The sequence below is a fragment of the Fringilla coelebs genome (assembly GCF_963513975.1).
Source record: "Fringilla coelebs genome assembly, chromosome: 8".
In the NCBI taxonomy this organism is placed as follows: Eukaryota; Metazoa; Chordata; class Aves; order Passeriformes; family Fringillidae; genus Fringilla; species Fringilla coelebs.
Window position 1 is genome coordinate 30065013 of NC_140066.1, and position 12515 is coordinate 30077527.

Here is a 12515-nt window from a genome sequence, read left to right on the forward strand (position 1 = left end):
CTTTTCCTGACTACTGATAGCTGATGTCTCATAGCAGCACTGACAGTGCCATAATATGTCTGAGCTCTTGGGTTGGATCCTTGGCCACATCCCCACACTGTTCCTCTGTTCAAAAGAAGGCAAAGGACTCCCTGCACTTGGACATTCATCAGCTGCATGAATCACATCTTTACCTTCAGCCGGATTTCAACACACTTGAAAACAGCTCATCTTGTGTGCTCCTGCAGTTCTTTGGCAAAGAAGGTGAAAAGCTCATTCTAGCTCTGAGTGGGAGCACCCACACGACCATGCCCATGGACACACACACGTGTGTGTGCACATTTGTCACTGTCATATTTTCTGAAAAATCTCTTTGCCCAGGATTTTGCTCCTGGGAAGCTGAGAAGCCTCAGAAAAAAAAATGAAAACAATAATTATCTGATTTGCTTCTCCTGTGTTTTGCTGCTTTGGAATGTGTTTGGACATTGTTTACCAACAGGTGATTGTTTCACTGGTTTCTGCTGTGAATTGCTTTGACTTAATGACCAACCAGTGCCAAGCTGTGTGGAGGCTCTGGAAAGAGTCATGAGTTTTCTTTAGTGTATTTCTAGCCTTCTGTCCGTATCCCTTCTGTATTCTTTAGTATAGTTTAGTATTCTTTAATATAATATAGATCATAAAAAAAATAAATTGGCCTTCTAAGAGCATGGAGTCAGATGCATCACTCCTTCCTGCCATGGGGCACCCCACAAATACAACACATGTTCCCTGCAAACCAGCCTGTGGCACTGGGATCCACTGTCTGCACAGCAAGGCAGCTGGCCTGGGGCTGCTTTCCTGCCAGGAAACACCAGGATTTCCACACACTGAAAACCCCAACACGTCTCCACTATGGTTCCCTCACCTCCTCTGGATCTGGCAAGAGTCACACAGTAAATGACCAGGGGGAATTGTACATCCACACTTCCTGAGGACCCACTCCAGCACGGTGCTAAAGAAAACAAGGATTAACCCCCCTGAAACCAGTGTCAGTGAAATCAATGGACGAAGCAGTATCTGTTGTGGCAAAACAGAACTTCATTTAGTGCTCCCTGAATGAAAAGTGAAAGATTAAAGATGAAACTTTACATTAGCCCTGGCTCTCCTATCTTAATCTGTGTATACAAAGCACTCAAAACTTCTTTAGGTACAAGGGACTTGCCACTAAAGCAAATTAAAGACATTGCTTTTTTAGCAGAAAAGCTGCCAATAAGTGCTCTCTAAATCACTCTTACCAGCAGGCTGACCCCATTATGTCAGCTAATCCTGGAAATACAGGAGGTAGATTTAAATCTTTTCATAGAAAACATTCTTTTTTTTGTTTTCTTTTCTCCTTTCTTTTGGTTCTGGCACAGCATTGGGAGTTTTATATTGTTGTCCATCTTTTGCCTCAGACTGTATCTTTCTGTGTGGTTGGAATGCCCAGAGGAAGAGGTCCAAGCAGGACTTTCCCAAGGGATGGAGCAGACAAGGCATTTGAAAAGTCAGTGCTTGTATATCACAAAAAGTTCACAGGCTGTGTGAGGGATGGGGGAAAGAGGGTGCCAGGTGTATGGGTGAGTTAATAGTGGTGCTCAGGGGATAAAACAAGATTTGCCTCTAGCCCAGGGCTCCATCTCAGCAGTTGTGCTATTCCCTCACCTACACACTGCCTGTTCTTCCTGCTTATGTATGTATACCCACCACTCAATTACCAGCCCTGGAGATCCACACCTGCTGTGTCCTGATCCTCAGAATGCTGCACAGGAGCTTTTAACCCTCTCCAAACATCCACATAATGCTTTGAATAATGATATTTAGCACCTGGCAAGCAACATTAAGCAGTTAGAGAGGGTACTTAACCCACCAGATTAGCAGCTCCCTGCACAGTGCTGAAGGTCTGCACAGACAGATCTACATGGCAAAAGCAGAGTCATTTTCAGCCTCAGTCACGCTGAAGTCCTGCTCTCCTCAGAGTAATGTGAGCCCCCTCTCCTGTTTTTGTCCTAGGACTCACCATTCTAAGTATTTTTTAAATCACAAGTATCACGTGAATTTGTGGAAGAGCCGCTTGCATTATGACCCACATCTGCTAAAAATACTCACTAATGCAAATAGAAAGAATTGATATATTTAAGTATCCAGATTTCTCCTTTCCAATGTTCCCCACAAGATGTTTGATATTTTCAATTTATATCTCATAGTTTTTAAATTTTGCTGCTGAGAGCACAACAACATTTACATACTGGACTTGTCTTCAGTGCAAAGGATCATGTATCTCCATTATATCTGTCCATTGCTACATTCTTCAAAAGCACAAAAACCTTAATTCTCTTTGAATGCTGAACATCCAAAGCAAGAGCAAGACATAATAAATATGGGAAAGCAAAGTATAGAGCTAGCTAGCAAGACTTTGATGCATATATTTACCTAAATGTCCTTAACTAACATGACTTCAATGATTTTTGTCTTTTGCAAAACATCCTTCAAAATATTATAGAAAACCCAGTGTGGAAGTCTGTTTTTAATTTATCTCTGCAATGACCCAGGAACAACTGGTCTAATCTATCATTTGAGGTTCATTTCATCATCATCCTTCAGGTCTGTCCATCTCTCCTAAATGCAAAGGCAGCCTTTTTTTGAAGAATACATGGTGTGAGTACACATCCAAACTCATTCTTCTGTCCCTTTAAAATAATCCAACATGATGGTTCAGGCAGTGGGGGTAGAACATGAGACTGGAAGACCAGAACCACTTTTTGACTGGCATCCTGAATGCAAGTTATGACTGAAAATGAAGGATTAACATATACGTCAGTTAACTAGAAAACATCAGAGTGAAGCCACCAGAAAAAAAAGATAGGGTTGGCAATTACTTAATAAAATCTGCCTGTACAAGGAACATGCTGTTAGGATTCATCTCCCTGTGTTCACAATACTTAATGTTATTTTTATATGGTGCTCAAGATTTTTTGCAAGATGTAAAGCACTTCAAATATACTTAAATTTAGCATTTCATAGAAATGTAACTACTATTTACTGTGTTTAGCAAGTCCCGTTAGAAGTCAGGTTTGTAAAAAGAGTTTAAAGGATTCTTGAATAAATTAAGCATCTTCCTGGCAAAGACAGAATGCTGATTTAATTGAGGGACAGAAAAAAAGAGTATCTTACACAATCCATGCATATGTAAACATAAAGTAAGCAGATATCAGAAATAAACATTTTGCTGTATCAATTTGAAATAAGACAATACCTCATAACAGGATGAATTGCAAATTCTCATAGCAATGATAAGTTCAAATGAAGAACAACTTCTAAGCAGCATCACTAAAATAAACATTATTTTAAATTCCAAATCTCCAACTGGCTTTTGAAGTAAATACTGAGTACAGGTAAACAAAAAATATCTCATATTTTTTTCAAGCATTCACCACCTTTCTGATTCCCAGGTTTGCTTGTGCAGGAGAAACACAGCACAGCAACAAAACCACGGGTGCACTCCTGCTCCTCACATGACCATTCTGAACAAGTCAGAGAGAAATGCATCAAAAATTGCTCAGTCAGTGGTGCTCTTGGCAGATTGGGTTGGTGCCCTGTATTTTACAGCCCTGGGAGGTTGGTATTTGCTCATTTCTGTGGCATATTATACTAATCAATCACTTCCTGCTCTTTCTTCCCTTGCTGTATTTCTTTCAATGGCAATTTATACTAATCAATCACTTCCTGCTCTTTCTTCCTTTGCTGTATTTTTTTAACCCACTACCTAGAATATGCAGCTCTGTTGCATCTCAATGACCACTTCCTCAGCCCTCCTCTGCCATTGTCGTTTTGTGCTTGTAATTTGACTTTTCACAGCGTTCAGGCTATATTGCCTTTTAGAAACCTTTCAGCTCAGCTGCTAAGCATATAAAAAAGCTTTTGGCTGCACTAGTTCATGTTTTGAAAACACTACAAAGGCATATTTTCATGGGAGGAGAGGCTTGGAATGAATACCCTTCTCCAAGAGCAATATGAATACCAGTTCTTTTATAAAATTTGCATTAGGGTTTAAGTCTCACATGCAAAGTGGCACCATACTGTCCAAAAAGCACGGGTTTCTTTTTAAAAAATTGTGGGCTTGTTTTGGCTCTGTTTGTAAGTTACTTTTTGAAAAATGCATTAAAATATTAGAGCTTTGTTCTTTGTGTTTCAGTTCTGACAGAAGGAAGTGGTAGGCATAGAATATTGTGCTTCACAGGAATAAAACTGCTTGGTTCACATAACTTCAGTGCCCTTTTACTGCAGACTTTATCTGCAGTTTCTACCAAACACCAGAGATCATTTATTTCAAGGAACCTATTTTCCCTACCAACCTTTATTTCTTGTGCCAAGTACATCGGGGGGTACCCTTGAAGTCATAGCACAGCTTTAAACCAGAGCTGAAAAACTCATGTGGGATGTGACTTCAAAATGCCACAGTAACAGGAGGAAGGACAGGGAAGAATTTAAGTCATTTTCAAAACACAAGAACATCTATTCAGGCCTAAGGAACATTTGCAAATTCAAGTGAATCCAATGGGATTTGTGATCACTTGCCATTTCTTCAGTTCTTTATTTATTATGTGTACTTTGGTAGCATCTGGAGGCCTGACTCTACAGGGGGCTGTACTAACACTGAAGGAAAAAGTGATCTCTCCCATAACACAACTTTTTAATATAACATGAAGTGACTCAATAACATTCCATCGAGGTCTTGTTCTAAATGCAAGATATTCCAAGTCTCAGTCTTTAAAAGGCTGAGTTTCATTCAGCATATTCTATTTGGTTAAATGAGTGTTGGAAATAGCAATATAGGCCTCCAACTGTCTCTCTTATCAATAACTTACAAAGCTTAAATAATAATGAATGCACAGATGAGAAAAACAGAATTAAAACAGAAGGACCTAAAGTCAGCACCCTCTATCATTAACCCCCTATACTTTGTGACTCTGTAATGTCCCTCATGTTGATACAGATACAACTTTCAAATGCAAAATAGATGCAGGAACTGGAAAAGGATGAAGGAGAGAGAGCAGTGCAGGAAAAATTGAGAAGCAAAACATACTTAGAAATATTTCTGGTTCACTGGACATGGAACCATTTAATATTAAGAAAACAAAGTGAATGCTTTTTAAAAGGAAGCGAAAAATCAATGCTTTAACAGTGAAATCCAGAAATACAGAAAAAATTATCTTAATACCAGCTGAGACTTTAAAGCTTGGACACTTATATTTGTGTCACATAGCAATTTTCCTTCTGTAAAGACAAAAATAAACAGGACAAGCTGATCTATCCCTGCTTGACCTAATTTTGTATTTAAACCTCCAGAAATTTTTACAGCCTGATTCCAATCTGGCCTAAGGATGTTTTCATTTTACATTTCCTACTGCCTTCTGCCTGCCTTGATTCTGCTGTCTTCTCCTGCCCAAGTCCCTCAGTCTTTCAAAGAGCTGCAAAAACTGTCTTCAGCAAGTGGTGTGCCTCTAAATCCAGAATCAATGATCCACTATCAATAGCCTAATTTAAGTGTCAAAGAAAGTCACTACAGCCATTGGTCAAAATCCCATCATGACCTCGACCTCAGTTCAGCAGAGTGCCTGATTCAAAAGTTTTATCTTTGTCCAGCTTCTTCAACGTGTAGCTTGCAGCACCATATGTTCTCTAATATCCAGAACTACTCAGCCAAAAAACCTTCTTGAGTTTAACACCAATAACATAAGAAAGAAGGCAGCAGGACATGCTAGCTCACATTAAGGGTTCCCTCTGAATTAGGAGTACTCAAGGGATTAATTTAATCTGACATATCCTGGCAGGATTTGGAGAGTGCCACATTCATATTCAAACCTGTGATAAGAAATTAAATACCATCCCCTGTTTCTGAGACAGCAAGGCAATAAAGTCCACTTTGAGATATGCAAGATCCTGATTAAAGTAAGAGTGTCTGACAGCTCACAACATATGCAGCTTGTAACTACACCATGGGAATAAACTGATATTCCAGTTTAGGCAGGCAGCTAGTTAGGCAGTGTGAGACTCCTCGACAGGTACCTATGAAAAACTTTAATTTATGGACACCAACAAGTACAAAACTCTCTTACCTGCAGGTTTGCACACGCTGGTGAATCATTGTGGGAGGGTATTTCGTTGTTGGTGGTCTCTGACCCTGTGTTTCTAAGTCTGGAAGCTGTCGTAGTTGTGGCTGTAGTGGTCTGTACTGGTAAGACTGGCTGCCAGACATTCACATCAGTGCCATTGCCAAAGGCCTGAATTGCATTTTCTGTGAAAATAAATTACAGGCAATTTTCTATTTCTAAAAAAAAAAAAAAAAGGCAAAAAGCAGAACTGAGTTGTTTTTTATTGCCGTTATAATTATAATTATTATTGTTTTTATTGTTATTATTACATTTTAAAAGTGTATTTGTAGAAACTCAATTTTACGATGAAAAATGTGTCTTATTTTTGAACCTATCAGAAACATGAACAGAAAATTTGGGGTCACATAATTAATTGGTGTAGCCTCTTCTTTGTAATGTTTCCAGTAATTCTTGACAGAAGCTTTAAGACCAACCATAATTATATTTGCTACTATCCCAATGACTCAAAAATTTACTTTCAAAATTAAAAATACACTTTGAATGTCATGTCCTAATTCAGGCAGGTGAAGTTACAGAGCAAACTAAAAACAGAGAACAGGATAAATATTTATTTCTACAGCTTGTTGTAATAAAACTAATATTCCTATAACTACAAAATAGTTTAACTAAGGCAATCTTTTCCTTACCATTTTCAATCAAAATCTGCATAATTGGGTGAGGGAAACATGGTTAAACTAAAACTTTAGAATATAAAAGTTAAAAAGCTTATCACAGTTTCACAGGATTAAAGAGTGTGTTTATAGCAAGAGTAAATTGGTTGGAGTTTTTTAATAAACAAATAGAAAAACAGTTCTTAATCAGGTCTTTGGGGATTCAACAAGGATTTGGGGATTTCTTATTTCAAATTCTTTGTACAAGAAATCAAACAATTTCACTGGGGACTAATATGTGGAAGTTATTAACACTTCTTCTCAGTGCCATTCCTTGCCTTATAAAATAATTTACATGTCATTTTCTTCTGAAAAAGATCTATTTTATTTTGATATTAGTTCTCAGAACTTCAAGATGCAAAGAGAAGAACTTGTAAAAAGCACCAGAATGAGCTGCATTAATGGAGACAAAGTGGGAAGAGGGATATGATAAGTTTTCTTGTGTTTCCATGAATAAGGCAATATAAAAAGCAGTATTTCCTAAAAGCACAGTAACTCTTTGTTTCCACTGTTGCAGGAATGGCCACAGAAATACCTGCAATCCTTCCAGTTTTCAAAGTAACAAGTGGCCTTTACAATTAGTCTTCAATTATTTCATACAATCATACTAGATGATCCTTATGAGTCCCTTCCAACTTGAGATATTCTGTGATTCTACGACAGAATCACAGAATTGTTTGTGTTGAAGGAACCTTCCAAGGTCTTCAGTCCAGCCCTGCTGCAATGAGCGACTTCAAATAGATAATAGATAGATAGATAGATAGATAGATAGATAGATAGATAGATTAATAGATAATGCCCCGAATAACAGGTTTGTTTTCCATTTTGAAGGGGAAATATACTGAAAAACAGACTGGTAAGAAATTCCTACTTTCTTCCTACCATGGAAAAAGAAGTTTTTGTGTTGTATAAAAGTGGGAAGGATTTAAATGACATTTTCTCCAGGCAGTGGAAGGCTCACTAACGAAAATAAATTTTTTTTAAATTCGTATTCTATGTGAAAGGCAAAACTTTGTAGAAAATCCAGAAACACCTTTAATTTCTTCCTGAAGAAGACATTATCTTGCAGCCAGGATGACATAATTTGTCTCCCAGTAACCTCCAATGTCTTTGATTTGTCTTCATTAATGCTTTTGTACTGATGGCAAAAGAAAGGACAAGGAATCGCTCTGTCTTTATGTTCCAAAGGGAACCTGCAACACTCTAGAAATTAATGCATTCACAAATGAATAAAATCTGAGTTACTGCAATAGATATAAATGGCAACTGCCATTAGGCTTGAAGGTCTGATGGCATATTGTTAAATTTTACCCCTCATAAAGTTTGAACTCTTTTCTCTTTTTCTTTTGTTAAATGAACTTGAGTAATTGATTGGTTCTTCCAATGCTTAATAAATAGTGTATCACAGAGTAACTCAGGTTTCTGTGCACAGAACTCCCTGTGCCTTCACTGCAGTGCTGCTTCTTGAGAAGCTACCAATGGGGATTTTCAGCCCCTCAAGTAAAAATAACGAGCCCTGCCCTAGCACCAGCTCGAGTTTGTAGGGCTGGATGGGCCAGTCTGGATCACTGAGCACATTTAGTGTTTTGAAAAAAAGCAATGATATCTCCTCCTTTGCATAAGCTGATGAAATATGACTTTTAAAACCACTTTTACCCTCAAAACTCCTGATGGAAGCCTATTTCTTAACTTTAGTCTGATGGTTAAAAATTTTCCATTTCAAGCCTAAGTATGTATGGCCAATATCTTCCTTTTTGATCTTATGCCAACACTGTCCTGCAGGTGAAGTAATCCCTTCCCCTCCTTGGGTTTGCCCTGCTAATGCAATTTCAGAGGACAATCACGTATCCTTTCAACTTCTGTTCAGCTAGGCTAGGGAAGCCAAGCTCTTTTGGTCTCCTCATTTATCTGAAATTAAAACTCTGATGCACACTCCACATCATCCAATTATGCTGCTCCAGGCAGACAGGAAATTTGAAAAGAGAACCTGCCAAAATTGACTCCACTGAGCCATTCTGAAATTTATAATAGTCCCTAATTTGGAAGTGAGTCTGACAGAAAAAAAAAAAAAAATCAATAATTTAACAAAATCTTTACAATAGTTACTATCCAGGCTTGTGTTAAAACCAGGCATCTGAGATCCAATATCCTAAAAAAAAATGAAGTTGGCTGTAAATTGCAAGCACAATCCAATTTATACTTACTCACGGCAAATCCTTCATATCCTAAACTACATGTCTTTTTTATATGAATTTCTTAAATTATACAGAAACCCCTCAGGTGCTGCAATTCCATGGTAAAGATGCTGCCTGACTGTTAGGCTCCAAATATGACCTGTGATGTAAACATATTTCAATATCACACAACTTTGGCTTCTATATTTTTTTTTGCCCCCAAGAGCTTCTCATGTTTGAAATCATGGCCACAAACCACAGCATCAGGCATATTTTGCTCATTCTTTTAATTTTTACACCTACAACAGGACCCCGCTCGACGAAGTGCAAAGTGATGGCCTCGATGTGTCAATAACACGCTTGAGCAGTAAAGGAATCCTAGAAAAACACTCTGCAACACATTAAAAGACACCTAATTTTGTACTCACTAAGGCATGTGTTGTCCTGGAAGAAATTCAGAAATTTCTTGCACTCCTCTTCGTCGTTGCCGCTGTTGCTGCAGTCGCACCACGGGGCCACGCTGAGGCTGCTGGAGTTGATGTAGTTTGGGGTCATCACGGTGCCTGTCACCAGAGTGAAGCACAGCACTGTCAGCAACCTCTGCACTGAGTGGTGGTACCAGCTGTGGGTTTCTCTGGGTCTGGAGTGAAGGCACTTGAGATGGTATTTCATGTTTGGACTCAAGTGTTTATTATTTCTTATCAGTAAAACAGTCTCACTGCTGTGAGTTCAGCAGCTTTTCATTAGAAGGCACCAAATGGCCAACAATCTCTTGTTACAAGGTATTTTAAGATTAAACTATCAAATTAAGAGCTGACACCTAGATTATTTTCCCTTTTAACCCAATAACTGATCCCAAACAGCCCCCAGTGTAGACTTTTCTGCCCAATTACAAAATGCCACCCAAACCCATGAAGCAGGAAGAAGCATGAAGAAGAAACCCAGGACAACACCCCGTGTCCTCCATCTCCCTTCCATCCACAACATACTAAAAATCCCCAAACCTAAATTTCTCACCAAGTGATACACCTGCACTACTCTCTATAATCTATTTCACACTTTTGTGGATTCTAGTCTATCTTGAAGTTTAGGAAACTTCCTCCAAGAATGAGGGTCAGAGTCAGTGCTCCCCTGGGGGTCAGGGCACCCCAGAGCAGACACAGAAATATTCCCGGTGCTCTGGGTTTCCACAGCATTGGAACATCCCTTCCACCCTAAGATGGCAAACAGCCCTTGGGCAGTCATGCATTCGGGGCTGGATTCCCCACACAGACCCACAGCAGGCTCTGACCCACAGATTTGACAGCTCCTGGCTCCCCTCAGCCCCTGACCCCCAGCCCTGCACTGTATTTCACACTCTCTGCTGTTTGAATGCAATCACTTTAGGGACTGTAACAGGACTCACACAGTGAAGACACATTTCTTCCCTCCAAAAAGGATTCCCACAGAGAGCTGCATCAGCAGAACTGACAGGTGGAAAACTGTGGCAGAGGGAGGGATGGGTTGGGAGAAGGTGAGCTCCCCTTTGAAGGGCTTTGCTGCCAAATCAAACACACGTGGACTGTGTCCTTAGAGCTGCACTTAAAAATCTTTCAGGATTTTTCTTCCTCACTCGTGTTTTTTCTCATTTTAATTCTAGCTGCAAATAAATACCTGAAATAAAAGCCAGGTACACAGACCTGTGCTTCCTCCTTGAGTCTGCAGCCAGACTGGAAAAACATTTCTGAAATGCATGAGCAAGGAGAATGCTGGTCATGCTGAGGGGAGCCCTCCCACACCTTGGAGCAGTGTCACCCCTGACACCAGGGTGCTCACGAGGGACCTGCCAGCAGAGTGGGTTAGGGTGATGAACAGAGCAAAAACCAGCATGCATGAAAAGGTACAGCAGGTTCTTTGCAGGTAACAAACTATTATTAATCCTGTCGTTTCACTACTTCTTCAGGAAAGTGATTATTTCCTAAAAATTCTCAACAACTTTCCAACCACAGGGCCATTCTAACTCTGTTACAAACTCTTGGATAAATATTCTCCCATTTATATCCCATTCTCAATGCACCCAAGAATAAAATGAAACCAAAGCAGGCATTCTGTGTCCTGAAAGATGAACAGCAAGTGTTCATCACTCATCTGCACCAGGAAACTGTTGTGTGATGAGCACTTGCTGAAGCCAGTAGTGTCACTGAATGCATTACCCCAGCAGATCAGATATTTCAAACTTTCCTAAGGACAGAGAAGTTCCAATCTTTATTTTATTTGTCTGACCAAACCAGAAAAATTAAATAAAAAGGGGAAGGTATTCCAGACCTGAACCGCTGCCAGCTGCTTCAGGGAACATGTTCCTCACTCGATAATTTGCAATCCTAGGACAGGTCATATATTGTGAGGAAATGTGATCACATCTCCTCAAAACTGACATCAAAGTAGTCATTAAGAAGATGGAATAGATGAAGGACAAATGTGAGAGACCCAAAGTGTACACTAGGAGAGAAAATTTGGTCCATAGGTCCAGGGTCCAAGTGTCTGCAATAACAGACGGGAAAGGGCTATCAAACATTAAGCTAAAAAAGGAACATTAGAAATAACACAAATCACAGAGTGATGTCTAATAGCCTTTCAGTCACCAGGCAGTGCTGGGAAATGAACAAATCAACATGCAAACTGCCTCATATGTGACGTGGGAGACAAAGGACAACAGGCACCAGGGCTGGCCTGAGGAAGACAGTAATGGATGTGAAATGAATGTGGTCCCTTTGTGAGATTCACAGAAAGCATCTTTTCTCTTGTTTTGGGATGCTCTTAAATTTGAATATAATCCCATACCTCTGGCTTCCTGCAGCTTTTAACAGATAGTTGCACTAATAATTGCTTGAATTCTACATGAGACTGGTACATGAGTAAACAGCACGGTTGAAAATCATTAAAGGGAGATAGAGAATTTAGTAAAATAGGCAAATTTAATTTGCATTGTTAATGAAAACTGGACAGTAGATAAATAAGAAGAGGAATGATATTAAATTAAAATAAAACACATTAAAATGTCTCTCTCTCATCCACATGGTGGTTCAGAACACTATTTCAGCCTTGCAACATGATCTGAAAAAAACTGTGAGAAGGCAAAAATCAAGAGGATTTTGCAAATGGAAAGAAAACAGTCGGCTGAAAAAAAATTCTAATTAGCAAATGCTTAGTGAAGGGTTGAAAAAACAGAAAGGTACTGAGGAAATTAAAAAGGTCACTGAGGTAAGACTTTCTTATCACAAAGAGGTAATAAGGTAATTAAAATGGGTTAAGACAGGGGTTAAAAGTGTAACAGATACCAAGACACAATTAGGGTTGATGAATACAGGAAAGACAGGACAAGAAAAGTGTGTACACAGCACACAAACTGTGCATCCAGCAAAAACAGAGTGGCTGAAAGAGCAGCTAGTAGAAAATCAGTCTGTCATTTAAACCTGGGGGCAGATGTGAACCCAAGCAGATTACATGCTTGGTTTCCTGGGGTGGATTTTCTTTTTTCCCTG

General features: G+C 39.3%; 1 protein-coding gene across 1 annotated transcript in view; it reads right to left on the reverse strand.

The window, feature by feature from the left end:
* Nucleotides 1-12515, reverse strand: part of GFRA1 (GDNF family receptor alpha 1) — a gene marked incomplete at its 3' end in the record, with an annotated part of 129338 nt that overhangs the window by 16861 nt on the left and 99962 nt on the right. Inside the window, exons 6-7 of the mRNA XM_084210656.1 lie at nucleotides 9423-9557; nucleotides 6114-6292 (exon numbers count right to left, since the gene is read on the reverse strand). Coding sequence (XP_084066782.1) covers nucleotides 6114-6292; nucleotides 9423-9557 — 314 coding nt within the window. The remainder of the gene's footprint in view (nucleotides 1-6113; nucleotides 6293-9422; nucleotides 9558-12515) is intronic.